A 27,795-nucleotide genomic window follows, 5' to 3' on the forward strand; every position below is an offset into this window, starting at 1 on the left:
CTATTTTAAAAACCTATCACAGCTACATTTTTATAAAACTCTATTCCTGGTATTAGGAAAAATCTTGACTCCCATTTCCAAAGGGGAAACATGTCCCATAACTAAGGTCCTCTTCCTGTTTTTCACCCACTCCATAGTGACAGTACTGGCACCAAGGAATCACTCCCAACCTCACTGCATTAAGCCAATACGTCCTTTCCAAATTCTTAGTGACACATTTGGGAGGTAATACCACCTTCTTTGAAAGTTCCCTTAGTGATTCTGCCCTGTGCTGATTAAAACAACACTAGCACAACAAATCAGCTTGATGCAGAGTTACTGGGTGAGGTTCTCTGGCCTGTGTTATGCAGGTGGTCAGAATAAATTAAATGGTTCCTTGTGTCTTAAATTCTGTGAAGATTGAATGAGAAATATTTAGTCCCCACAGAAATAAATCCTCTCTTTTGTTAATAGAGATGGTGTTATAGCTGTGAATAAAGACAATGGCTTCCTTACCGATGAGTATCTTCCAGAGCAGAGATCACATCTCTATGGAATAACTGCAGTTTACCCATACTGCCCAGGAGGTAAAGTCTATCTTGTTTAGTGTAGACCAGCTACTGCAAATATGTAAGTTTCACTATATTAACATGAACTTCCATCTATTTCCTCTCCCTCTACAGCAAGAAAATAATCTTCACACCTGGAGGAAGAATTCCAGACCCAGAAAATCACTGAGGGGAAGAAGCTACAAAAAAAGGCTCTTGATATTCACTGAAGGCAATGAAGTGATCTAGTTTAGTGCAAAAGATCATCAAGTATTAAGTTATACCTCAATCTTTACTACTGTATTTTTTTAAAAAGACACTGATATATTGCAAGAAAATATAATGGCTCTAGGAATACTATGCCATTACTCTAATTTTTGCTTATGTAAGCAATTTAACTTTTTTTAGTTAACTTTCTTAATCCAGTATTTTATGGGAGGAAATTAAAACACAAATTGACAATCTGACCAATAGGTTTTTAGCCAAATGGGTATGGAAAGGTTTTAATGCAGTGTCTTACCTCGGTCCATTAATCTACAGTGTGTATTTTAGAAACTATGCTGGGAAATAGCAAATGCATTAAAGATTTTCCAACATACAGTTCTAGATATCTTTCCCTCTGCCTCAATGCATGTCTTTTAGTATTTATATTAGAAGAATGCTAACTTGATGGTCCTTAAGTGCCTCCAGAGACTTACCTGTTATTGACCAATCCATGTTCGTAAATAGCTGTTGAAATGTAACTTCTCACTTTTTCTACGTTATTTCAGTAATTAAAGTATGTTTTGAATTTTCCATATGATCTAGGTTTTTGTTGCATAGCAGAAATTGTGCCAAAACTAGGATTTCATAATGCAGAATATAGCAACACAGAACTCTAAAAGGGTGTGTTATATAAAGATTTGCAAACACAAACAAAAGCAAGGAATAAGTGACTACTATACTTAGATAAAAATTGTTCTGTTTAGCTATATTTCCCCAACTTTATTTAAAGAATGATGGTAATTCACTAGACCAATCAGGATTCCATTTCCTCTTTTCTTTCAAAAGAGTGGAATATCCACTTCAAAATGCATGCCAGAGTTGTACATAACTCCTAATTGTACTAAGTACACAGGAGACTACAGTCTTCACTTGCTCATCTTCCAACTTTCCCCAGTCTGTGGTCTGTCTTTGGATCAGCAATAATTGCCTGAACTGCTACGATGGCTTCATTAATTTTTGTTTGCAGCTCTCGGAGTTCCTCTATATGCAGCAATCGAAGAATTTGGGCAGCTTCATTAAGAATAGCATCTAGTTCATCAGCAAAAGGAGAAATGGATTAATAGCTAATAAGAACTTTCCCTTTAAAAACAGACAAGAATTTATAAAACAATTCACAGTTGTATGAAAAGCTCAGAGCATGAACTGTTTTGTAATAAATGATTCTCAGGCCTGGCCAGCATGTTCTGTGCAAGACCTAAGATAGCTTTACACAACCTTTGTGGTACTCCAAATCTGAAGCTGCCCAGGACTAAGTGAAGAAGGGAGCTGCAGCAGACCTGAAAATGAATTAGTTTTGATAGTAGTTTAATAGTAAAAGCGATATTGTGGCAGTCAGAGTAGAGTAGACTAGACTGTAGACAGTTAGTTGACCATTATTCACTCAAACAGAGAGCACATCAGTTTGTACTATTATGTCTGGCTACAGCATGCTACCTGCAAACCAATAATCAAAACACAGCAGATCAACACTGGTCCCTGTGGCAACCATTAAATCAACAGAAGTCCTCTGCCGGGAGAAACAAGGTACTTTCAAAAGGATAAATCCCTCCTGCAATAAAATGTCAGGACAATGTTTACATGTTGCTGCCATATACAGACTGAGACATTATTCTACTCTATCAATATAGCAGTAGTCTTCTACTTTTATGCTCCAGCAGAAGATGGATGAGAACTTTTGTAAACAAGTTCCTGCAAGTAAGAAAAACATCCCTTTTGGCTTCTATCAGCTTCTGGAAAAAATTATGCCTTTTTACTGTACATGTCATATACTTCTAGAGATTAACTATGTACTTAGTCCAATGCAGCATCACTGTTTAAAACAGTATATAAAGAATAAAATCTCTTACCTCCTGTGTCAAAACCAAGAATGTGCTTTTCTAAAGCAACAGGCAAACCCTTGAAGGTAAGAAAAAATTAAAATGCCATTAGAAATGCTTGGGAAAAAAGACTAAACTTTGGAGTAAAATGGACCATAATTTTGCCCAACTAGAACACAGATGTGATCATTCCAGTTGAACCCACCCGAGTACCATGTTCCTCACAAGGACAGCATTTGACCCAGTGTAGTGCAATGTGTAATCTAGATGTACATAAAAGGGAAAGTTTCATCCTTAACACCATTCCCTACATTCATTCATTATCTTGCCTGCTCGTAGAGCACAGAGTGCACACTTTGGATCACCTGTTTCCAAAGAGCCTGGTCTGTCATCCTTGCAGCCTGTTCTACACTGAGGCTAAGGCAGACAAGGTTGGAAGCTACAACAGCCCTCCAGCATGAGGTCTTCTACATCGAGCTTTTGTTAGATTAAATGCATAAGGCTGGCATGGACTCTGGCATACAGATCAGACGGCCAAGCCACCTGAGCCAGTGTTGAGTCATTTGGGAAGATATCGGAGGCTGGCTGGTCTGATGCCTGACATACTCGTTCGTAACATGATGAAACCACCATATGCCTTCAATACATCACAGCAGTTTCACATCCAAAGTATCCAGCTGGGGCAATTATGTGTCTGCACTGGCCCAGGTTTCAGAGCCACACAAAAGGACAAAAGCCCCTACTACTTGATAGATTTGCATCTTAAGAGTTGATATGTGGCCAGAGGCTTCCAAAGAGCATGCATATGGTTAGTTCGTGAGGATGCAAATATAGCCATGTCACCCACATATTCCAAACCTGCTATGCAGAAGTCAAGCAGTACAACCCTCACTATGCAGCTAATGACAGCTTCCATTATTTGGTCAATAACAGTGTTGAACAGATCAGGGGAACTCTTGATGGCTACCATAATTGTACTCAAACCAGTTGCACATTCTAGCAGCTAAGCGGACATAGCTCTCTCACTTTGGCAATCTACGAGAAGATTGAGGAACTTGCCAGGCACACCAGCAGCCAAAGGGAGCAACAATCAACAAAGTCAAAGGCAGCTTTGAAACCAATAAAGGCTAGATGCACTTCATCCTTCCTCTGCTAAACTCTTGGGCCTTTTCAATAAATAAAAATGGCAGTTCAGAAGCTCCTGAAAGCACTCTTTCAATTTACTCAGACATTCTGCCTCCATGTTCATTATGTTATCCCATCCATCTTTGATGAGCAAGGATTTGTTCTGTGGACCAGCTTTTCAGGTGTGCAATTCTTTATGGGCCACAGTCATTGCTGGCCGATGCAGTTTCCATCAGTTGATTTTATTTACCCAAAACATCAGTCTTGCTTTAAACCTGTGCTACACAAGGCATTGAGGTGTTGGTATTCTTAACCAGGAATTCCCTACCCTGTGCAGTTAATCTGATTTTAATGCAAATTTCTTGCATTTTAACTTCAAAGCTGACCATGCCACAGTCCAAGAATTGGGAACATCCAAAATTCGGTATTATCCAATAGATAACAGCTCTAGCCATTCAAATGCACACTTAGCTTCTCAAATAATCACTGCCAATGAGCAACTGCCACATTTTAGTTTAATTTCAAAATACCAAAAGCAAATCAATCTCAAGCAGGCAACACTGACCCACTTGAAAATATCCATCCATTTGTTCAAAGCTTTCTTAAATGCTCTTCCAGCTTTCGAGTAGATTGCGGTAGCCAAATTTCTAAGTCCTATTTCTACAGCGTTGCTAATAGAAATTGCAAGACAATCGTACAATGGCACTAGCGGCACCACTGTAAGGTTGTCTACACTGCAGTGGCGCAGCTACGCCACTGTAGAGCCCTAGTTTAGACACTTCCTACTGACAAAAAGGTGTTTTTTCTCCCCTCAATGTAGATAACCTACATCACCAAGAAGTGATAGGTACATCAATGGAAAAAGGCTTCTGAAGGTCTACACGCATCTACACTAGGGATTAGGTCTACCCAACTATGGCATTCAGGGCTATGAAAAATTTTCATGCCCTGAGTGACATGGCTAGATTAAAATTTAGTTTTAGGTGCAGACCAGGCCTAATAGTTTCAACTGAGATTTTACTGGCTGGGAGACAGAAGTCCATGGACAATGATAATACAAGACTACTTAAACACAAGAGGGAACAATCCAATTACTAAGGCAGTTCAAATTTTATGCAAGACAGAGGTCACAGCTGAACCAAGTGAATTAAGTTAAATGTAGCACAACACCCTCAGTCCAGCTACACAGAGGCTCCTAAAGCATGAGGAAAGTAAGTGGTCCTTTATATTCAATGTTCTCTCCATCTCCTCTCTCCTCCAACCTGTAAAGGGTAACTGTCAGGTTCAAACTTTTATATTAAATTTCCTCTTAGATTTTTTTAAGTCTTTACTTGTAATCATCTAAGGTGTTATTTTCCCACAATGTATGCTGTTTACCTCTTCTACTACATTCATCTGACACAATGAAAACAATTTTCTCTAATCAGTATCATACTGTACATTCACAGGATGCTATATGTTTGGATTGCAAATGCTCCAGAAGAATGTTAAATTTCAATGGAAACTATTTTTAAAATTTGTGAACCGCTATAGATGTTTTCTATAAACATTTAAAAAAACCCAAACTTGGGACCTAAGTTGACCCTCATTGCCTTATGGGGCCTGTGGACATAAGTGAACTCAGTCAGTTCCTTGTGGACTGGTTCCCACATACAAAGAAACCCCACAAAGCTACAACTAGCATCTTCAGTCTTGAATGAGCATGGACACACTTTCAAAACAGTCGTGGCCCAATGTTTCAATGCAAATTCAGTGTTTAGGAACTAAAAACTACTCATGCAAGACCTACAGCAGGCTTTGAAGCTACTACTCAGAAAGTTGTTATCCACATATGAAAGCCCCTAGCTTCCAGGGGCCAGATAATCCATGTGAAATTCTTAGTTTCAGAATAAAGTGAAAAAATATTTCTACAATGTAAATGTAACAACCAGTAGTAAATTGGTGACTTGTTTTAAAGTGTGTTGGAGGACTGAGGCCACTAATGTTACCTGATAAATACTATTTGTTAATGCCTCCTTCCCACATGGATATGGTGTCAGCTCTGTCCCTGGAACAGGAGTCCTTTTGGTGATAGACAATGATCTATGGCTCTCATAGCAGCTGTTCATCCTGGCAAAGCAGCAGGGAAGTCATTCTCTTCATGGATCATGTGGTATCTAGCAATGTTATTGGGGCAGGCATGGAGCTGTGGGAGCAACAGATGCTTCTGCCGCAATAGTGGGTGTGCTCTTATTCCCCCAGTGTCTCCAGGCTCTTTGCCCAAAGTGATTTTTAGTTCTCTAACGGTGAACTGGCAACCTGAAATTAAAGCCCTGACTACACTACATAGGAAAGGAAACAAGTGGTCATTTAAAATCCCCTCCATCCAATACACTAATTCACTTTACAGACTCATGTCCAGGAAGAATCAAATTTAATAAGCAGCCAATTTCAATTGTGTGAGACCAAAAATAACTGAAGTCACCTACTCGTTTTTGCAATCCAGTGCAAATAAAATGAAAGCCTGCCTAATTTCAGGCTGTGCAAAACCTTTGCTTCAAGACTAGCCATTCCATGCACGTTTTACCCAGCATGGAAGTGTCACTAAAATTTTAAATACAAGTCCCTTAAAATAGAGGGCTATCTTTTCTTTAAAAGCACTGAGGGATGCCATTATACAATTTGTTACATAAGACAGTTATTGTTTTCCAGTGACTCTAGTATACATTTATACCAGATGAAGTAAACAGTGCTGCATTGAATCATGTGCACTGTACAGCAAGGTCTAGGCAATATGGTGGTAAAAATGCCCTTGTCCATTTTACACTTGTGCTCCTGAACCAGCCCCTGGGGTGTTAGTTAACCCGTGCTAACGTTAACGGCCCTCTCAAAGGGCCACTCTGTTGGCCAGGTTCACTGGAGCACATTGGACTTTGCCTACCCCTTCCTACTTCTGACACTCCCTATATCAGAAAATCCCCAGGAATCAGATGCTGCCTTAAGGCAGTTTTATATCCCCTTTGTGCCATAAAGAGGATTTATGAAGGGATGAGAATGTAGTCTTGTGGCAAGACACCAAAATAATTAATGTAACTACTTCCTCTCCCTTGTGTCTACTGTAAAGACTTTACAATATGGACACTGATTGAAAACCTTTACATACTGTAATACAAATAAAATGATCTTGTACTGAAAGTTTATGTTTATAGAAGGAATTTGTTTTCATATTTCAAATATACCTAAGGTACATTACAGGAATTGGAAAGTGTTCATATTCAAGTCAGTGATCAAAGTTTCTCTTCAGCTAACAGCATAATCAGAATCTAGTCTATAGCTCTAGGTCAATATTTAATCCCAGTCTAAAGTGTCAGTTAAAAAAAATCTACTCCACATTTAAAGTAAGTAAATCTACTGATCTTAAAAGATGTAGTTTTTGACAGTTCTAACCAACTGAAGTTTTCAGTTTATTCACAGAGCTGGTAAAAAACAGGTGGGGTTCTGCAAGTCTCCCCACACAATCCTGGCAGCATGCCTCATCTTTCAGTTGGAGAAATCATCTCTAGGAGTTCCATTTCTACATCCATTTAATCCTTAGCCATTGTGTTGAGGCTGCCAAGAATATCAGTATGACTTTTTTTTATGCAGAGTCTTGTCCAAGGGGCATAGCTTCACTGAAAGCAGTTATTTAACAGCCATCAGATAGCTCAGGTTGGTAGTGTCCAAAGTTGGGCAAAGTCTGAAAAGTTTGTTATCCTCTCTATCCCATTAAGTTCCTAATGATTTAGCTTCTTAAAAGACATTTTGATCAATTTGGCACAGTGCAGTACGAATTACCACCTTTAGTCTTTCTTCCTCCTAGAACGTGTGTTGTGGAAGATCCAGTAGTTCATTATATAATCTATTTATTCTGCTAATCTGATTTCCCAACTCTATGCAGCGCCACCAAGTTGCGTACATTCATTAACTAAGTATCTGAGTGGTTGTTACCAAAACGCTCATCCTCTCACAAACCGATTTCCTCCTTACTATTCGTCTTGGTCACTTACTGCATCACTCTAAAATTTAGTCCATAAGAACTCTGGGCTAGTTACTGGCTCATTCTACGCCCACTAGGCAAAATGCTTCCAGCCTAGACAGCTGGTGGTGAAGGGCCTATTCAGGATAATGGGTCATTAGGAAAAACAGTAAGCCTTAGGAGAAGCTTATCTTCCAGGTGGTGAGCCTTCCTGAGAACTCCAGACACCCTGTCAGTAATGGCTGCTATGACTCAAGGGCATGTGACCAGACCACATGACTCTAGACTCCATTTCGGGTAACTGTATTCCCCCCCCCCCAAACTGGTCTGGGAACCAAGTTTGAAACAAAGGGTTCCCACTATATGGAAAAGCTATATAAGGCAGGGAGTGACATCTGTTATTCACTCCTCCAAAACTGAACACCTGAAAGAAGCTTTAAAGAAAAGGGACTTGGAATGGAGGCAGGGAGCCCAGCTGCAAAGCAAGTGCAGCTTGTGCCTTGAGAATCTGATGATACAAGAAGGCTTGCAGTCAGGGTGAGAAATACCTATTCATACCCAATCTTTTAGTATCTTAGGTTTAGTTTGTGGTTTTGTGTATTTACTAGATAATCTGCTTTGATCTGTTTGCTATCACTTAAAATTATCTTTTTTTAAGTTTATAAACTTGCTTTATGTTTTGACCTAAACCTGTGCCCCTTTAAGTGAAGTGTCTGGGGGGGAAAAAAAATCTCAACTTGGTTAACACAAATTTGTTGAAAGAAAAGGAGTACTTGTGGCACCTTAGAGACTAACAAATTTATTAGAGCATAAGCTTTCGTGAGCTACAGCTCACTTCATCGGATGCATTTGGTGGAAAAAACAGAGGAGAGATTTATATACACACACACAGAGAACATGAAACAATGGGTTTATCATACACACTGTAAGGAGAGTGATCACTTAAGATAAGCCATCACCAACAGCAGGGGGGGAAGGAGGAAAACCTTTCATGGTGACAAGCAGGTAGGCTAATTCCAGCAGTTAACAAGAATATCAGAGGAACAGTGGGGGGTGGGGTGGGGGGGAGAAATACCATGGGGAAATAGTTTTACTTTGTGTAATGACTCATCCATTCCCAGTCTCTATTCAAGCCTAAGTTAATTGTATCCAGTTTGCAAATTAATTCCAATTCAGCAGTCTCTCGTTGGAGTCTGTTTTTGAAGCTTTTTTGTTGAAGTATAGCCACTCTTAGGTCTGTGATCGAGTGACCAGAGAGATTGAAGTGTTCTCCAACTGGTTTTTGAATGTTATAATTCTTGATGTCTGATTTGTGTCCATTCATTCTTTTACGTAGAGACTGTCCAGTTTGGCCAATGTACATGGCAGAGGGGCATTGCTGGCACATGATGGCATTCTGATATTCTTGTTAACTGCTGGAATTAGCCTACCTGCTTGTCACCATGAAAGGTTTTCCTCCTCCCCCCCCTGCTGTTGGTGATGGCTTATCTTAAGTGATCACTCTCCTTACAGTGTGTATGATAAACCCATTGTTTCATGTTCTCTGTGTGTGTATGTATATAAATCTCTCCTCTGTTTTTTCCACCAAATGCATCCGATGAAGTGAGCTGTAGCTCACGAAAGCTTATGCTCTAATAAATTTGTTAGTCTCTAAGGTGCCACAAGTACTCCTTTTCTTTTTGCGAATACAGACTAACACGGCTGCTACTCTGAAACAAATTTGTTGCATATTCCTCTCCACGTTGAGGGAAAGGAGAACCGGGTAATAAATTCATACTGGTTGGAGTTTCAACCAGGGCAGGGCGGTACAGCTCTAGGGTCCTAAGCTGGGGGTATCTTGGCTGTAGCCTCTCTATTGTTGGTTCATGCAGTGGCTGGTCAGCTTGCATGTAACAATAACTCAGTGTGTCCCTGCCTGTGTGAATGCTGGTGGGAGTGTAGGACTGGGAGCAGTCTACAGTTTGTCCCAGCAGCACAGTGAGAGAGGGAGCCCAGGCTGGTGGGTCAGATGGCTCAGTGGAACCCCAGTTCCAGGTGGCACCTTGGGTGGAACCCATCACATGTACATTTACGGCCTTTGTTTATTGCACCACTGCTTACTAAGTCAGTGTGGGTTACAACTCAAGACACATTTGTAGTCACCAGTTAACAAATACAAGAAGTGCCATCTATTTATCATACAGTATGTGTTGCTGTATTACGAGATATCATGAGGAATGAAGGGACCTGCTACTCTTGAGCACATACAGATGCTTTTTAGGAGCAGTTCTGGACAATGCTTTGTCCTAAAGGTGTACAAGTTGCCTTTACTATCTGAACTCAGTACACCACACCAGCAGTTCGTACTGCAAGTAATGGAATGAATGGCCAGAATGTTTAAGAAACGACTGATAAACCAGAATTGTTCCCTGTGAAACATTCCTTTTATGATGTTTGTCCAAAAGCATTCTGAATGCCTTACAAACATATCAATATTCAAAATTGCTCTGTAGCCATATTTTCACAGATATTATTCATGTAATTTTTTAATTATGGAATTGTACATCTCAGTCATTTCTCTTGGATGGGGGGGGAGCCTAGATTCCCTCCCGAACTCCCACAAAAGTCACATGAGAAGCTAGAAACAGCATATTCTACACTACAGGGAAGAAAATAAAATATTTCCACTTGTTTATTTAGCCACCACTGCTACTTGGAAACAAGTCAGCCCAGGACCTCTCTGCCAATTTCACTGAAATGATACTGAAACCTGTCGTAGTGTACATTACTGTAATGTTAGAGGATTGTTATTACACTCCATTAAGCAGTAAACTTTTGTTTAAATAACTATTGTTTACAAATACAGCTATATTTTAATATGAAAAATCACATGCATTTGATTACGCTTTGTGACTTTTCCTTTGGTCTTTTAGATTCAGGTTTGCTATATGAAGTGGATAAATCATCTTCTACTTCTCCAACCTGAATTCTACAACACACAAACAACATCCATTTCTATATTTAAATGTACTTGACTGAACACTGTAAGGACTCATTACGTCAGGTGCACTTGTGTTGCATGCACATACCTCCTTTGATTGATTTGCCTTTCCTATGGCGTCCTGAGTCAAGCGCTCTTGAACCAAAATGCGAATTGCCTAGGAAACAAAGTTTGAAGACCAACGTAAGGATTCCATGTTGATGCATGTCTCTCCAATACTCCAAGGAAGTCAAACAGCTTGAAGCAGCTTTAACCTCTACCAGAGGATAGCTCATCCCCAGGATGAGCTAGCGCCATGGTCCCCTCCCAAGTCAGCAGTACCTACTTTTGAGGCTATGCTGTCAGCTGCAAGGACCCCAAAATTTTGCACTACTGGAACCTTTCCATTGAATGTGCTTTCTGTGGCTGGGAGTGCTTTACGGTGATCTAAGCCCTTGTCCACCTGCACAGAATCTGAAGTAAATCTGGCTATTGAATTGTTTATAAAATGTGAAATCAAAAGGATATGTAATATTTAAAAATGGGGGAAAAAAGTCCAGCCTTGATCTTGGATATCTTAGAATCCTTCTGCCCATCTGGTTAATTTACTGGCTCCTGCACTTGGCAACTTGCACCACTCCAGGATTATTCATACTGATACATGTCTTTATAAAGGCCTCTAAAAATAACTCAAGGGATATGAGCGAGCCAGAATTCAACCATAACAAAGCAAAAAGCCTGCTCATTACAGCGGTTTCTCTCACCATTTCCTTGCTGAGTTATCCAAGTCTGACAAAAGCACTCAAATTACTTCATGCATCACTTCACTTTCTATTTCTCCTGTTGCTTGGCATATGGTTAAAGTTGATATGTGACATTACAAATTGATCTAAGGCAATACAGAATTTTCTTTCAAACCAGGGGAGCTAGCACTGAGAGAGATTAATTTGATTAAGAATATGAATTTGTTTAGTATATCTCATGAAATCATTATGTCTGCGATGATCATCAATATAATGATACATAGCAAACAGAAAATTATTTTAGCACAGTTGGTTCACCTGTGAGGAAGATGTTCTCCCCAGCCAACTTCTCAAAATGTTAGTTGGGCAAAGAGAACATCAAGGAATTTTTGCTTTACTAGCTACTAAGATTTAGTAAATTTTAGCTGGAACTTGTTCTCTCTTAGGCTTTTCTAAAACAGCCATTGTGTAACATCCAAGTATTAATTTAGAGCATCACATTGTTCACATACAGAAATTATGCATCACAAAATTGTGCACAAAACAGCAATTCCACTGACACATTCTAGCAATATCAAGCCACAAGAACAAAATTAGGGTGGTTTATGTAGCCAGAACTGCCAACATGAAGAAGTTTTAGTCTTAACCCAGTTAAAAGCAAAAGAGCTCTCTCAGGATGTTCTTTGCCGTACTCTCCTCTTGCCTGATTTGTTTTGTCATCCTCTCCACATTTCTGGTCCTATTCACTGCTTTTCTCTCAAATTTTGAAGTTTCAATACATTTATGTAGAACATAATACAAATATAGTAGGGCTGTCAATCGCAGTTAACTTGCGATGAATTGCGATTAATATTTTAAATCAAGATTAATTTTTTGAGTTAATCACAGTTTTAATCTCACTGTTAAACAATAGAATACCAATTGAAATTTGTTAAATATTTTGCATGTTTTCTACATTTTCAAATTTATTGATTTCAATTACAACACAGAATACAAAGTGTACAATGCTCACTTTATATTATTCATTACAAATATTTGCACGGTAAAAATGATAAACAAAATAAATAGTATTTTACAATTCACTTCATACAAGTACTGCAGAGCAATGTCTATCATGAAAGTGCAATTTACAAATATACTTTTTTGTATGTTACATAACTGCACTCAAAAACAAAACCATGTAAAACTTTAGAGCCTACAAGTCCACTCAGTCCTATTTCTTGTCCAGCAATCACTAAGACAAACAAGTTTGTTTACATTTATGGGAGATAATGCTGTCTGCTTCTTATTTACAATGTCACCTGACAGTGAGAACAGGTGTTCACACAGCACTTTTGTAGCCGGCATTGCAAGGTATTTATGTGCCAGATATGCTAAACATTAGGATGCCCCTTCATGCATTGGCCTCCATTCCAGAGGACATGCTTCCATGCTGATGACACTCATTAAAAAAAAATAATGCATTAATTAAACGTGACTGAACTCCTTGGGGAAGAATTGTATGTCTCCTGCTCTGTTTTACCCACATTCTGCCATATATTTCATGTTATGACAGTCTCAGATGATGACCTAACACATGTTGTTGGTTTTAAGAACACTTTCACTGCAGGATTTTAAAAATAGCAAAGAAGGTACCTATGTGAAATTTCTAAAGATAGCTACAGCACTCAACCCAAGGTTTAAGCATCTGAAACACCTTCCAAAAATCTCATCTCGACGGGGTGTGGAGCATGCTTTTGGAAGTCTTAAAAGAACAACACTCCAATGTGGAAACTACAGAACCTGAACCGCCAAAAAAGAAAATCAACTTTCTGCTGGTGGCATCCGACTCAGATGATGAAAATGAACATATGCTAGTCTGCACTTCTTTGGCTCATTATCGAGCAGAACCCATCAGCATGGACGCATGTCTTCTGGAATGGTGGCTGAAGCATGAAGGGACATATGAATCTTTAGAGCATCTAGCACATAAATATCTTGCGATGCCAGCTACAAGTGCCATGTGAACACCTGTTCTCACTTTCAAGTGACATTGTAAACAAGAAGCGGGCAGGCTTATCTCCTGCAAATGTAAACAAACTTGTTTGTCTCAGTGATTGGCTGAACAAGAAGTAGGACTGAGTGGACTTATAGGCTCTAAAGTTTTACATGGTTTTATTTTTGAAATGGAGTTATTTTTTGTACATAATTCTACGTTTGTAAATTCAACTTTCATGATAATGAGATTGCACTATAGTATTTGTATTAGGTTAATTGAAAAGTACTATCTTGTTTTTTTACAGTGGAAATATTTGTAATCAAAAATATAAAGGGAGCACTGTACACTTTGTGTTATACTGATTTCAATTACATTTGAAAGTGTGGACTACATCCAAAAACATTTTAATAAATGTTATTCTATTCTTGTTTAACATCACGATTAATTTTTTAAATCACCTAACAGCCCTAAAAATATAGTGATTATTGCTGTTTAGCACTGGATATAGTAAAAATGTAAAAACTACATTTTTAACATAGCTATTACAGGTTTCCATGTACTTCATAAGAAGGCATTACAAACTTCTAAATCCACACCATCTCCAAAACAAATTTACACTAGATTGTAGACTCTGCAGGGCAGGGACCTTATCCTTTTGTCTGAAATACCTACCATATTTTTGGCTGCTGAACAAAACAAAGCTTATAACAAAATGTGGAAATGATTTTGTTAGTTTGCTCCAATCCAATACAATGATGTAAGAATACAGTTTTGATCCGAGATTCATAGAAGACTTCCAGAGTTCCAACACTGAACCACAGATCTTCTGTGCCTTCCAATTAGTACTTGGGATCGGAGCATAAATTAGAAAATTAATCAGCCAATATGCTTTATCTGGCCACTAGAAAGTCTGATTAATTTACTGGATAAAATAAAATCTGCTTTAGTTAAGGCAAAGTGGAATAACACTCATGTGGAAGAAGTACAGGACTGGAAGTCAGGAGAAACAGGTTCTAATTCTGGCTCTGCCACAGATTTTTTGAGACACTCTGGACATATCACTTAGCCTCTGTCTTTAAGTTTCTCCCAACTCTAGAATTAGAATACCATTATTTACCTCACAGGTGTGTTGTGAGGTTTACATTCATTAACATTTTTAAAGCATTCAGAGATGCTGGAATAAAAGGCATGAAATAAGTGAAAGCAGCACCTTTAGATGGCTCAGAAGCATTCCAAGTACTGAACACGAATTCTCAGATAACGACTTCAGGAATTCTACCACCATTTGTTGAAAATCTTTGAAATATAAATGCCCAGATCTTCAATTTGGAAGATCATTTTTCTTTTATACCAACCAGAAATTAAGTACAAAATGTATTAGCAGACAAACTTTTATTTGCACCTAAAAAAAATCAAAAGTTACTGTCTTCACACACCATGTTATGGGCGAGTTTTTTTCCTGATAGATACTAGTTGCTCAGACCAGATTCCCGAAATATGAAAAACTAAAGATGTGAACCTCACCTTAAGCATTACCAAATAGTCATCATGTCGCTGGATTTGAAGAAGGTTAGCCAAAGCCATCACTCCAGCCTTAAAGTCAGGATTATTCACTGCAAGATAAATACGGTCATTATATTTGGTTCTAAAATGAAGGTTAGATTTCTTGCTCTGCATGTATCAGACTGATCACAAATTTGAATAACGGGTTCAGTTACTTGCATGAGTAATCCCACGACACTACATAGGTGAGTAAGGGATTCACAATCTGACAATATGTTTATTTAATCTACATTTCATTTTATAAAGCAAGCAAACCCTGAGAACTGCTGAGCAATTAAAGCAAAGCTGTATTCTGAAAACTGATTATATAAAAAAGCATAATTTTCAACCCAGTATGCATGCTAAATACATGGAAGTGTCTTAAGAAGCAGAAGGCCAGTCTCAGTTTTTAAAAAATGTAAATACATTAATGTATGGTCTTTTCTGAAGATTCAACCCCACTTTTTGGCTGCAGAGCAGGATTGTACTTGCTGACTGAAGTCTCAGCCAGATCCTGACTTTTCTAGGAGTTGATGAGTAGAGAAAGTGTATGGTGGTTACTTTGTTTGCTTTAAAGATCACTGGCTTGAGCTGATGCAGATATTGTCTATTGAAACTCACGGCTAGTAACAAATAGTCACGTTTTATAACTAGAAAAAAAATAAATTAACATGATCATGAGACAGATGCCAATGGCCCTCTTCTTTAATGGAGGGGGGGGGGTCCTTATACTGGATTAGGCAGGCAGCAGGAGTGGGGTGGGGGGGTATAATGGGCTGCACATGCAGACAAAAGAACTCAATTAGGCAGAGACGAAACTGGTGATAGGGTGAGAAACCATTTACTTTAATAGCTGTGGAAGCTGCAGGACCAGAGGCCACTTGCTAACAATAGGGACAACAGGGAAAGAAGTGCTGATGCCAAGGTCCTAGTTCTACTTACCCTTAAGAGTTGAACTGCTGCTCCTTCCCAGTCCACCTTAAGTGGCCTCTGGCCTTACAATTTCCCTCCCCAGAGCTATTTCTAAACATCATAGATGACAATTTCCCAACTCAAAAAGTGTTGCAGCCAACAAGGAGGAATTCTTTATTAGACCTTGTCCTAACACAAAGAACTGATCACATAACTAAAAATCAATGGTAGCTTAGGTACAAGTGATCAAGACCTGATCCCATTTATAGTGTGCAAGCAGAACACAGTCCAGACTAATAATTAATATACACACACACACAGACACACACATATACACACACACACACACACACACACACACGGTGTACATTTATTTATATACACAGTTGATGCTTTAATAGGAACAATTTCACAAAAGTTGAAAATAATTATGAGCCAAATCAGCGGACAGCAAGGATTTTAACCCAAAAAATGTAAATGTTAGTTGGGAATCATTTGAGAACATCTTACCAGATGCCCCAAAAGCCCCAATCAAGGAAGGCAGCCATACTGGTTTAAAAAAAAAAAAAAAAAAAAAAAAAAAAAAAAAAAAAAAAAAAAACCTGCTTTAGACGGGAAGCAAAAACAAAATATAAAAAATAATTTAAAAAATACATATAAACAAATGGAAGAAAGGGGAAGATGACAGTAATGAATTAGGGATGTAAAATATTAAACAGTATTAGTCTTACCGCTAATATATTGCGGTTAACATTTAAAACAGATTGCCTCTCCCCCCATGTCCGAGCACATTGTGTGCATTAACAAATCGGCCTCTTCCCTATCTGTATCCTGCTCCCCACTCAGCAGCAGCACCCAGAGCAGGACAAGCCAAGCTGCCCAGAACGGTGAGGGCTTGGGAGCCCGGAACAGCAGGGACCAGAGGCAGTCAGAATGAGTTGTGCTCTTGGGTGATCGGCACCAGCTCCCAGGGCTTGGTGTCTTGCTCCCCTCCAGGAGCCAGCACAGGGACCCTGGCCAGGCACATCCCCTCCCACACAGACACGGGCCTCTTGCCTGGGGAGCAGCCACTGCCCCAGCCCCCTGGAATACCCCTTGGCCCCCTGGGAGACTCCACCGAGCCCCTGGACATTATCCAGACTCCTATCACATGGGAACTGCTCAGGGCCCAGGCCGCCCCTGGCTGCTGCTGCAGGGTGTGGGCTAAGGGGCTGGGTGGCGCTGAGCACTAAGTCCGGCCACTGCCAGTGCCCCTACTCGGGGGGGGGGAAGGAGTCCTCACCACCTCCTGGACCACAGAGCAACCAGGGAGCTGGGCAGCAAGGGGCACATGACCAGAACTAGCCAAAGTCCCATAAAATACCGAAGGAGACAGGGTCACGTGATGGGGAGGCTGATGTCGCCATGACGCCTCCCGGTCACGACAGGTTCTCCCTGCCCCCATAACACTCCCGGATCATGTGACGGTGACTCCCTCCCCCATTGCCATGACAGTGTGCAGGAGGGGGTGCTGACGGGGTAGCGACCAGGGATGTAAAATATTAAACGGTAAACAGATACAATTTTAATCGATTAAATGGGTACTTTTTAAAATATTTACATCCCAATAATGAATATAAATCAGAAGTTAGGAATTTTAGGACAAACGAAGCAAAGGGACACAAGAAAAAATCTATGGGCAGCAGAGTTGGAGAGAATAAGAGGGAGTTTTTTTAAATATACAAGGAACAAAAAACCCCAACAATGGTACTGGTCTATTACTAGATGGAAATGGTAGAATCATCATCATAACGCAGAAAAGGCAGAAGTGTTCAATCAAATTGTCTTTTCTATGCGGGAGGGGGAGACAGATGATAAAATCTCATCCTATGGTGATAACCACTTTTTCCATTCTGCTAGTATCTCTAGAGGATGATAAACAGAAGCAACTAAAGTAAACTTTAAAATCAGAAGGTCCAGATAAGTTGCATCCAAGAATTTTCAAAGAGCTGGCTGAGGAGCAAACTGGACCAGTTACAGAAAACTGGAGGAAAACTAATCTTTTGCCAACTTTTAAAAAGGCTCAATGGCATGATCCAGGTAATTATAGGTAAGGCTAAGATTATGTCATGGAGGTCGCAGAAGTCACAGAATCCATGACTTCCAGAGACCTCCGAGACATTGAGGCACCACAGCTGCCCAGGTGCTGTGGGAAGGGCCAAGCAGGGGTTGGGGGGGGGGGGGGAAGAGTCGGCAGCTGCCCAGCCCTGTAGGTCCCCCAGAGCTCCCCAGGTGCTACCGGCAGTGTGGACCCCTGCAGCTACCAGCCCCCACAGGCAGCGCCCCGCCCCACAGCTACTAGTTGCCAAGAGCAGTGGGGGACACCCCCCACACACAACTCCCAGCCACTGCGTGCAGCGGGGCCAGGAGCTGGACCCTTCTGCCTCCCCATTTGGTCAGGGACAGGTCACAGCTTCTGTGACTTTTTGTTTATTGCCCATAACCTGTCCATGGCTTTTACTAAAAAAATCCATAAAATCATAGCCTTAATTTTAGGCCTGTCAGCTTGACATCGATCCTGGGACTCAAACACTTAAAGGAGGGTAACGTAATTAATGCAAATCATCATGTTTTTAGAAAATAGATCCCATCGAACTAACCTGATATTTTTCATTAAAATTACAAGTTTGGTTGATAAAGGTGGTGTTGACATAACATCCTTAGACTTCTATAAGTCATTTGACTTGGTACCACATGACATTTTGATTAAAAAAATAGAACGAAATAAAATTAACACATAGCTCATATCAAATGGATTAAAAACTGGCTAACTGATAGGTCTTAAAATGCAACTGTAAAATGGAAAAATCATCATCAACCAGGTGTGTTTCCAGTGGGATCCCGCAAGAATCAGTTCTTGGCCCTATGCTATTTAAGCTTTTTATGAATAATCTGAAAGCAAACAAAGTCATCACTGATCAAGTTTGCGGACAACGCAGAGATTGGGGAAACAGTAAATAATGAAGAGGACAGGGATCTGGATCACTTGGTAAACTGTGTTTACCAGTTTGCTTCTGGGAATGTCACATGGGACTGTGTTAAAAGCATTAATAAAAATCAAGACATAGTATGTTGATTGCTCCCTCCACATCCACTAGACCAGTAACCCTGTCAAAGAAGGAAATTAGATTGGTTTGGCATGATTTGTTCTTGACATTCATGTTGGCTATTACTTATCAACTTATTATCCACTAGGTGCTTATAAATTGGTTACTTAATAATTTGCTCCAGTATCTTTCCAGGGATCAAAATTGCATTATAATTACCCACTATAATTACCCCTTCTCCAGTCCTCTGGGACCTAACCCATCCTCCTTGAGTTCTCAGAGACCACTAATCATTCCGACATTGCTTCAGCTAGTTCCTTAAGTACTTACGGTGCATTTCATCAGGCTCTGCCGACTACACTACATCTAACTAGACTAGACTAATTATTATTTAGAAAATTCTCTTTTTCCCCCCCCCATCCCCCTTCTTCTGGCTTGCATTCCTTCCTCCTCATGCCCGAATAAAACTCTAGGTATTTTTCTCTACAGGAAAAAGATTCTCCCACCAAAACCAAGCTCTTCATCAATCCAATTCAAAAAGACTGGAATTAATATGAAGCAGCTACTTTGGAGCACAACACTAGCACTCGTCTCTCCTTCAGTATAAATGCAGAATCTTGGGAAATAAAGCTTTCAAAACGAACATCAAAAGACATAGCATGCCCTGAGATAGGCATTTTCAGTACAGCATTAGAATATCAGAACCCAAACATTTCAAAAACTCAGAAGATTATTTTCTCAATCTATCTGGTATCCAAAATGCTAAAATATGACTTTCAGGTTCTCGCTTAAAATATACGTAGAGGTTGTAGATTTAAGTGGAACAGATTGAAGGAAGATGTATCAACAAAAACGTTTTTCTAGAGATCAAAAAGATAAAGTTACTGCATACTTACCATCCAAGTTTATCAGTGGCTCTGCATTTTTTGCTGCATTATCAGTATTTTTAGCACTGTCAGGCGTGGAGTCTTTATACTTATCAGCTGTCAAAATAAAAACAGTTTTGCTTCATGAATGTAAAATTCAAGTGAGAGCTAATAATTAGTTAAAAATTAATAGAGCTCAAAGCAGAAAAAAAGCATTATTAATGCACACTGTTAGCTGCAATTGGGCCAACTGTATTTTCAGCACATGGTGGAAGACTGGCAGCCAAATCAGTTTGTAGATGTTTCAGTTGTTTCCCACTGCTGAAACTCCAGAAGAGTAAGGTTCTAATAAACATTGCTCAAGTAGGAGCTGTTATTACTGCCTACGTACTAGCTCAAAGGAACAATTCAACTGATTCTTGTAGAGTGAAAAACTACTATAAAAAAACGTTGTCAACTAGATTTCTAAGCTAGAGCCCCTTCAATATTAATGAAGGTGACATTCAGTAATCACTCTAGATGGGACCATTAGTCACACATTTCAGTTGACACTGATCCTTGGGCATTGGATGGATAGAGTATGACACTTTACTATACAACTGACACCATTCCTATTAGATAACATGATAGGAATATTACCATTTGCTTTCATATTGGGGAAAAAAAATTAAATACATCTTGCTAAGAACATGTGACTTGTTATTTCTGAAGATCAAAGATATGCTGAAGACAGACAAAGATGTCTTTTCTGCACCTCTGTGCCTCACATTGATCCCATAGTGACGTCAACCCTGCGTATTATTTCAATCCTTCCTCTGCCAACAAACTAGGAAACCAATTTTGAGTTTGCCGTTAAAAAATCAACCCAGAGAAGTTGCTCTGGAAAGGAGAAAACTCTTATTCGAGCGTTATAAAATAAAAATAGGAATTCATAAAAATGCTGAAAGTAAATTACACCTTTTTAATAAACAAACTTTCCGTGTGCTCTCCTTGCCTCAGTTTGAAAAATCATAAAATATTAATAAAAATCATTCAAAACCGTTTCCCTATCATCTTTAAGTAAAGGTATTTAAAAAAATCAACCATACCATTATCTCCATACTCAAGCCTAACAGCTAACCCAAGAAGCCAATCAATTGTTTCCTGTCGTTCTTGTATCTTGAAGGGACAGTTAACATCTTTCAGATACTGTAGAGGAGAAAAAATGGGAAAACATCCATCATCATGACTGGTTGGGAGGGAACATATCCACGAACGAGTCAACAGGGCAGAAGTGCTTTGATAAATAAGCATTATGGACAATCACCTCTTCTATCAAGCTCCGTTTTGCCAGAAGGCTAGTATAAATGAATGATGCCATCCTGAAATACGTTATATTCCCACTGTGGTTCCTCTGAGGCATTTCAGTGCTTCCCATGCCACAGTTCATCCACGTCTCTCATCTTACTGCAGTAAAAGCTTTTTAATCCGGCTTGTTGGGGGAATGTCGACGAGCAAGTGAAAAATGCCAGTTAATTAAGAGGGAGTGAGTTTGGATGTGGGAGGGGGCACGGGGCTTTAGGGCTCAATTCTACAAAGTCCTGAGCACTTTAGCCTCATCCCTCAAGACACTGAAGCATGCAAGTAGTCCCACTGAAATACATGTGCTGAAAGACTAACTGCTTTGCAGCATCAGATCCAGAGAGTGTTCAGCACTTTGCAGGATTGTGCCTTCAGACAGAAAGGAATGTGGATTTCACACACAGACAGTGAGGAGAATGTCAAAGTGTTCATACACAGCAGGTCTGCCACAAATAGATGGCTATCTACCATGCTTTCTGTAGGCAGTGGACAATCATCCATCAGAAGTAGCAACAGACAGAGTTGGCTACAGAAGACTTTTATATGCTGCTAAAACTAGGATTATCTGATCCTAGTCAGTTTCCACCTTGGTGTATAGTTTCATGCAGAGAAAAACTGACTATCTTTAGTCCATTTCCTTCTGCATCAAAGGCAGAAATACCTTACCCAGTAAGGAAAGAGGTAAAGATACCAAATATTGCAAAAACTGATTGTGTTTAGATTAAAGTGAAAATTACGTACAACAAATTATAGCGTTCAATCACCCCTGCATTTTGGTTTCTGTAAAATATTTAGACTTCTAGCAAATAAAGAATTCATCATTTTCCCTCTTTCATATATATTTGTTGTATGTAGTGTTGGTATAGCCATCTTGGTCCCAGGATATTAGACAGTATGGTTGAGGGAATATCTTAGATTGGACCAACTTCTGTTGGTCTCTTCTTCAGCTTTGTGTAAACACGAAAACTTGTGTCACACACCAACAAAAATTGGTTCAATTAAAAAAAAATTCCCTCACCCACTTTCTCTCTCAAATATATTTGTTGTAACATATAACTTGAGTAAAAAGAAAAATGGTTTAACATCAAAAACAACGACCACACATAGGTTATAATGTGTTCTACTGTTTCAGGTACAAAGTTACCTTTTCAAAGGCTTTAGGCCATTCGTCATTGTGTATGTTTCTTAGATTTCCTCGGTCTTCAATCTTGTAGTGTCTAATTTTCTGGTCTTCGAGCCAGACAATAAAGTTTCTAAATTCTGTTTCATCTAAAGCCAGAAATAAAAACAATAAGCTAAATAATAAATCAGAATAAAGTCATGTTTTCTTAGAAACAGAAGTCAGTGAGGGAGAAGCAGGCCCTTAAATTCTGATCCACTGCATGGAGGTAATTTAAATACCTGTGTCCCCAGCCAATTAATTTTCTTTTTAAATTCTATTGTCCAGTGATTCCAATAATATGCCTTAATTTATAATCTTTCACCATGTGGTCTCTTGGTGAGAATTTACTTGAGTGTTTTAATCATGTTAAAAAATAGGCTTGAAAACTTCTAATCAGTCAACAACAAGAGCAGATTTTTGTCAGAAAATTTAGTTATAATTACTACTAAGCGAAATATGAAGAGAAAGGAGAACAAAGCAATGATAGGAAAAAATTGCAATTCAATGCTTTATCAAGTCACAGGTTACAAGACAGACTGGCTAGCAGGTAACTAAAACAAGGATGCCACATTTTGTAATGTGCATCAATACTGTCTTGTAAACACAACATTCATATATATGATACACGTACATGCTCCTCTATCCCCTCATGAGGCAGTGTAGAAAGAATTTTGTTCCTGATCAGTGATCCAGGACTGACATGAACAAACTTAAAATATTAAAAACTGTCCATGCAGATTCTTAGGGTGAGATAATTAAGGGTTTCAGAGTAGCAGCCGTGTTGGTCTGTATTCGCAAAAAGAAAAGGAGTACTTGTGGCACCTTAGAGACTTACAAATTTATTTGAGCATAAGCTTTCGTGAGCTACAGCATCCGATGAAGTGAGCTGTAGCTCACGAAAGCTTATGCTCAAATAAATTTGTTAGTCTCTAAGGTGCCACAAGTACTCCTTTTCTTTTTGAGATAATTAAGATATTGTGCTAAATTACATTAAATCAGAAACATATAATGGCCCCAGCAGTATCTGCATCGATCTGCAAAATCATTCTTAGTCAGAATGCAAAATTTCAGTGCTTAGAGTATGGGTGTTATCTCGCTTTTCAAAATATCCTGTCAGTCTGGGTTCTGGGAGGCTAGTGTCCCAAGCTAGTGATTTTATAAGTAGCTCTTGCTTCCACATTCAAGATATACAACTGTCTAAGTAGAGAAAACAGAAGGCTTTAAAAAAAAAAAAAAAAAAGGGCAAAAGTCTGATACTTTCTCCACAGCAGAAGGTTAAAAAAAACAAAGAAAAGGAGTACTTGTGGCACCTTAGAGACGAACAAATTTATTAGAGCATAAGCTTTCATGAACTACAGCTCACGTAGCTCACGAAAGCTTATGCTCTAATAAATTTGTTCGTCTCTAAGGTGCCACAAGTACTCCTTTTCTTTTTGCGAATACAGGCTAACACGGCTGCTACTCTGAAACCTTAAAAAAAACAGTAACTGCTTATAGCTGTAGGACCACTAGTCTCAAATCATTTCTCAAACTCTGATAGGAAAGTGAACCACAGCAGAGAGAGATCATAGAATCACAGGATTGGAAGGGACCTTGAGAGGTCATCTAGTCCAGTCCCCTGCACTCATGGCAGGACTAAGTATTATCTAGACCAACCAGATCTGTGGTTCTCAAACTTTTGCACTGGTGACCCCTTTCACATAGCAAGCCTCTGAGTGCAACCCCCTCTTATAAATTAAAAACACATTTTTATATATTTAACACCATTATAAATGCTTGAGGAAAAGTGGGGTTTGGGGTGGAGGCTGACAGCTCACGACCCCCCCATGTAATAACCTTGCGACCCCCTGAGGGGTCCTGACCACCAGTTTGAGAACCCCTGATATAGATATATATTAAGTATCCTTTAAGAACTATTAAGATTTACATAGTAAAGTTATCAAAAACACAAATATTTTAGCAAATTAGGTGAATGATATATATTAAATGAAATTCTTATCATCCTGTTTCCCATTCAATTCCACTATATTTTAGCAACAAATATTTTCAGGATCACTTGGAGCTAGAGATTACTGCTTTATAATATTAGAAGTGTGGGGCCTAGATTCACAAAGGAACTTGAATGTAGCCAGCTTTGCCACATCTAACCTTTAGGTGCCTAAAGAATCACTGGGAAATGTAAAGGTATGCAGGGCCTGTTCCAGTAAGCAGCCTCTGAACATGCCTACCAGATCAGGCCCACAAATAGCTGTTCCTCTGCCTAACTTATCTCCCCCTTGGTTTGTAGATCACACTAGAGTTTAGGCATCTGGATGTCTCGAGCGAGGAAGCACTGTGCATGCTCAGACGCAGAAACACATATACCTAGGAAACTTTTATTGCAAAAACTTAGGCATTGAGTGAGTTCAGGCACCTACAGGGTTCAGAGCAGCTGAGCAGGGGTTTTGTGAATCCCAGTGTGGTTTGATTCTGGGATTTAGGCACTTAACATGGCAATTAAGCACCTAAGCCCCTTGGTGAATGTAGTCCTGGGTTTCCTGGCTCCCATTCAAAGTAAAATGCTTATTTCAAATCTAACAGGTCCTACAGAACAATCACTAAATTAGACGAATTGAGGTCTAGGGATGGAGGGAGGGGTGCAAGATGGTTATCAAAGTGACACAAACATACTCTCTCATTGGCCATGAGATCTGGAAAACAAAAACCTGCTCTTCAGTGATATAACATGTTAATTTCCACACACAGTTGATGGATGTTTTTAAGCTATAGTATCTCACATTGGTCCCTCAAAGCAGCAGGGCTATTTTGCATTGGTTCAGTGCTTAATATCCTGTAGCAAATTCTACTCCTGGACCTCAGACCAGGGTTAATTTTCAATCCTTGCAGTGAGCCATTCTTTCAGCAGGGGTGGAAATCGATGGTCCCAATGCCCGAAAAAATGTTTTGGCAGAATAATGTACCCTAATCCTGTTGAAAGCAGAAGGGAAAACAAAAGAGATGTGCTCCCAACATAAATGAAGTGGAACGGCCTGACAAGATAGATTTGATAAGGTAGACTCAACAGTGATCAAGGTGCACCACAAAGCACTTTAGACAAGCAACGATGGCAAATGTCAGTAAGCAAGAACATCTCTTTTCCACTCACTGAAGGAGCCACCATGGAAAAAGACAACAAACCACCTGAAGCTTAAAACTGAACACAGGCCAAACTACACATCCATCCATGTCTATCTCCCAAAAGATTACAGTAAAAGAACATTAAGGCTGCAAAAATCAAGCGCTGAAAAGTTAGAAAGTGGCAGAATTAGGGATGCCTGTGCATATGCATTATGATACAGTCTATAATCACATGATCACATACTATTTTTTCCATAGGAACCCCACCTGATTCAGTGAAGGTTGGACCTGCTCTGGGGGACGAATCAGGGCTATGTGTGAATGAGACCTGTCTGCAGGACAACTGCACCTCCTTGGTTGTTGACATTGGAAGGTGTGTAGTGAACAAGGTAGGGATTGCAGGAAGAGAAAGGATGGTCTCATGGTAAAAAGTCAGCCAAACGGTGCCCTGGAGAACTGGGTTTTATCCCTGCCTCTGGCACAGAGCTCCTACAGCATGCTTGGTAGGTTACTTAAAACTAGACTTTCCACAGATAGCAATTAAATTGTGCGTTCATTTTTTTTTTTTAATTTAAGGTGCCCAACTTGAGATCCTGGGATCTGAACTACAGAAGTGCTGAGTGCTCACAGTTGCAACCAAAGTCAATCCAAGCTGCGTCTGAACACGTAAAGCAATATATAAATGGAAAGCACTCTGAAAAATCAGTTACTAAGCATCTCAAACTGGACATCTGTGCCTCCTCCGGTCCATAACTGCAAAGTGAGTATATAATATCACCACCTTAGTCCACAGAAATCTAGTGAAAATAAATTCATTACTGTTGGGGAAGCACTCAGGTACTGTTGTGATAAACACCATGGAAAAACTCATGAGGAAATAATTCTGTGATCAGGGAAGGGTTTGAATAGCGTTTGGTAAGGTAGGTCTAGGGCCACATCCTTAACAACGAAGATAAAACAAAATATAGTATAGCTGCTCATTAACTAAGCAAATCCTGTGCAGGGAGACAGCAGCCTGTGGGAAAAAAATTGAATATGATCAAGTAATTTCACACTATAAAACAATGCAGACACCCAGCTGAAGTAAGGTTGCGCAGGCAACTTGAATTCTGGCATTTGCTAACTTTTGACAGTGTCACTTTGCCACCTTCATGAATGAATTAAAAAATAAAAAAAACACAGATTTTGACCAGAAACAGCCTTATCGTACATTGCCCAGGAACATTTCTTTCATCGCCTGATTGCCAGGGAGGACAAAGCATGGATTTCAGAGTAGCAGCTGTATTGGTCTGCATGGATTGTTAGTTAACACCATTCCTAATGCTGCCTTTCCCCAGCCCAGGCAAGCCCACAGAGGGAAATCCACCCACCCCAAACACACACTTTTCTCTCCTAGTGGGAGGAGAGGACGCCAGGCCACACAACCCTGTGTGCATGAAGCCAGCCCAGCAATAAAGGCCGGAGCAGCTGGGCATATGGAGCCAGAGGCGGCAAGTGTTTTTACTGGAGGGAGGAAGCCAAAGGGTCTGTAGTGCATTTGGGAGCAGCCTGGAGCTCTGCAGGAGCCGGAGGGGAGGGGCGTCCTAAGGTCAGAGCTAGGGATGACAGATTGGGGGCTACCAAAGCAGGGGGAGAAGGGGCAGAGCAGGCCTGGGGGGGGGGGGCGCGGCGGGGCGGGGGGCGGAGCAGGCCTGGGGGGGCGCGGCGGGGCGGGGGGCGGAGCAGGCCGGGGGGGGGCGCGGCGAGGCGGGGGGCGGAGCAGGCCTGAGGGGGGGGCGAGGCGAGGCGGGGGGCAGAGCAGGCCTGAGGGGGGGGCGAGGCGAGGCGGGGGGCAGAGCAGGCCTGAGGGGGGGGCGCGGCGGGGCGGGGGGCAGAGCAGGCCTGAGGGGGAAGGGGCGGGTCAGTTCTTTGGAGGAGGCGGCGGCGGGGCGGGCACGGCTCAGGGCAGCCCGCGGACTGGGAGAAGGGCCCGGAGCAGCTGGGGGAGGTGGAGCCCGCCCGGGGAGAGGGGCCCGCGGCCTAGTGCCCTCGCTCGCGGCGCCCGGCCCCGCACCTCTGCAGTTGAAGGCGGCGGGGTTGTGGTAATCCAGCGCCGTCAGCTTTCGGCGGAACATGGTGCCTCAGTGTCCGCGCAGCAGCCGCTCGCTCGCAGCGCCGGGCAGCGGGAGAGGGGCGGGGAGAAAGGGGCGGCCTAGGCCGCCCACTGGCCCAAGGCCGAGAGCGGCGGCGGCCGCGACCAATCGGCTGCCCGCGGAGCGAGCGCGAGGGCCGAAGCCAGCGGGCGGGGAGGGAGGGAGGTCTCGCGTTCCACCAACTTTATTGACAGCGCCACAGGCGCACAGGGGCAGGCAGCGGAGGGGCG

The 27,795-nt window shown here is 40.8% G+C and overlaps 2 protein-coding genes across 3 annotated transcripts in view; one reads left to right on the forward strand and one right to left on the reverse strand.

Moving 5' to 3' along the window:
• Positions 1–1,322, forward strand: part of NID2 (nidogen 2) — a 54,118-nt gene extending 52,796 nt beyond the window's left edge. Inside the window, exons 20-21 of one of the 2 annotated variants that reach the window (XM_038404886.2) lie at positions 454–566; positions 663–1,322. In XM_038404886.2, the coding sequence (XP_038260814.1) occupies positions 454–566; positions 663–673 (124 nt within the window). In that variant the 3' untranslated portion in view covers positions 674–1,322. Of the gene's footprint in view, positions 1–453 lie in introns of both variants that reach the window. The other variant, XM_038404885.2, reaches the window with a different exon arrangement.
• A 177-nt stretch (positions 1,323–1,499) lies between these two features.
• On the reverse strand, positions 1,500–27,781 carry RTRAF (RNA transcription, translation and transport factor). The gene is made up of 8 exons (XM_038404887.2): positions 27,487–27,781; positions 22,299–22,423; positions 20,902–21,001; positions 19,844–19,930; positions 14,932–15,020; positions 10,796–10,864; positions 2,639–2,687; positions 1,500–1,820 (listed from the first exon to the last, which is right to left on the reverse strand). The coding sequence occupies exons 1-8, from the start codon at positions 27,545–27,547 to the stop codon at positions 1,666–1,668; spliced, it is 735 nt and encodes a 244-aa protein (XP_038260815.1). The 5' UTR covers positions 27,548–27,781; the 3' UTR covers positions 1,500–1,665.
• Positions 27,782–27,795: the final 14 nt, after the last annotated feature.

This window comes from Dermochelys coriacea, chromosome 6 (assembly GCF_009764565.3).
Source record: "Dermochelys coriacea isolate rDerCor1 chromosome 6, rDerCor1.pri.v4, whole genome shotgun sequence".
NCBI lineage: Eukaryota > Metazoa > Chordata > Testudines > Dermochelyidae > Dermochelys > Dermochelys coriacea.

What these genes read in the sequence shown, in the direction of transcription:
- RTRAF (XM_038404887.2), bottom strand. Translation starts at nt 27,547, where the DNA reads ATGTTCCGCCGAAAGCTGACGGCGCTGGATTACCACAACCCCGCCGCC. An exon ending in GGCCTAAAGCCTTTGAAAAG is followed by an intron (nt 21,002 to 22,298) that starts GTAACTTTGTAC and finishes TCTCCTCTACAG; the next exon opens with TATCTGAAAGATGTTAACTG. An exon ending in ACTATTTGGTAATGCTTAAG is followed by an intron (nt 10,865 to 14,931) that starts GTGAGGTTCACA and finishes TTTGTTTCCTAG; the next exon opens with GCAATTCGCATTTTGGTTCA.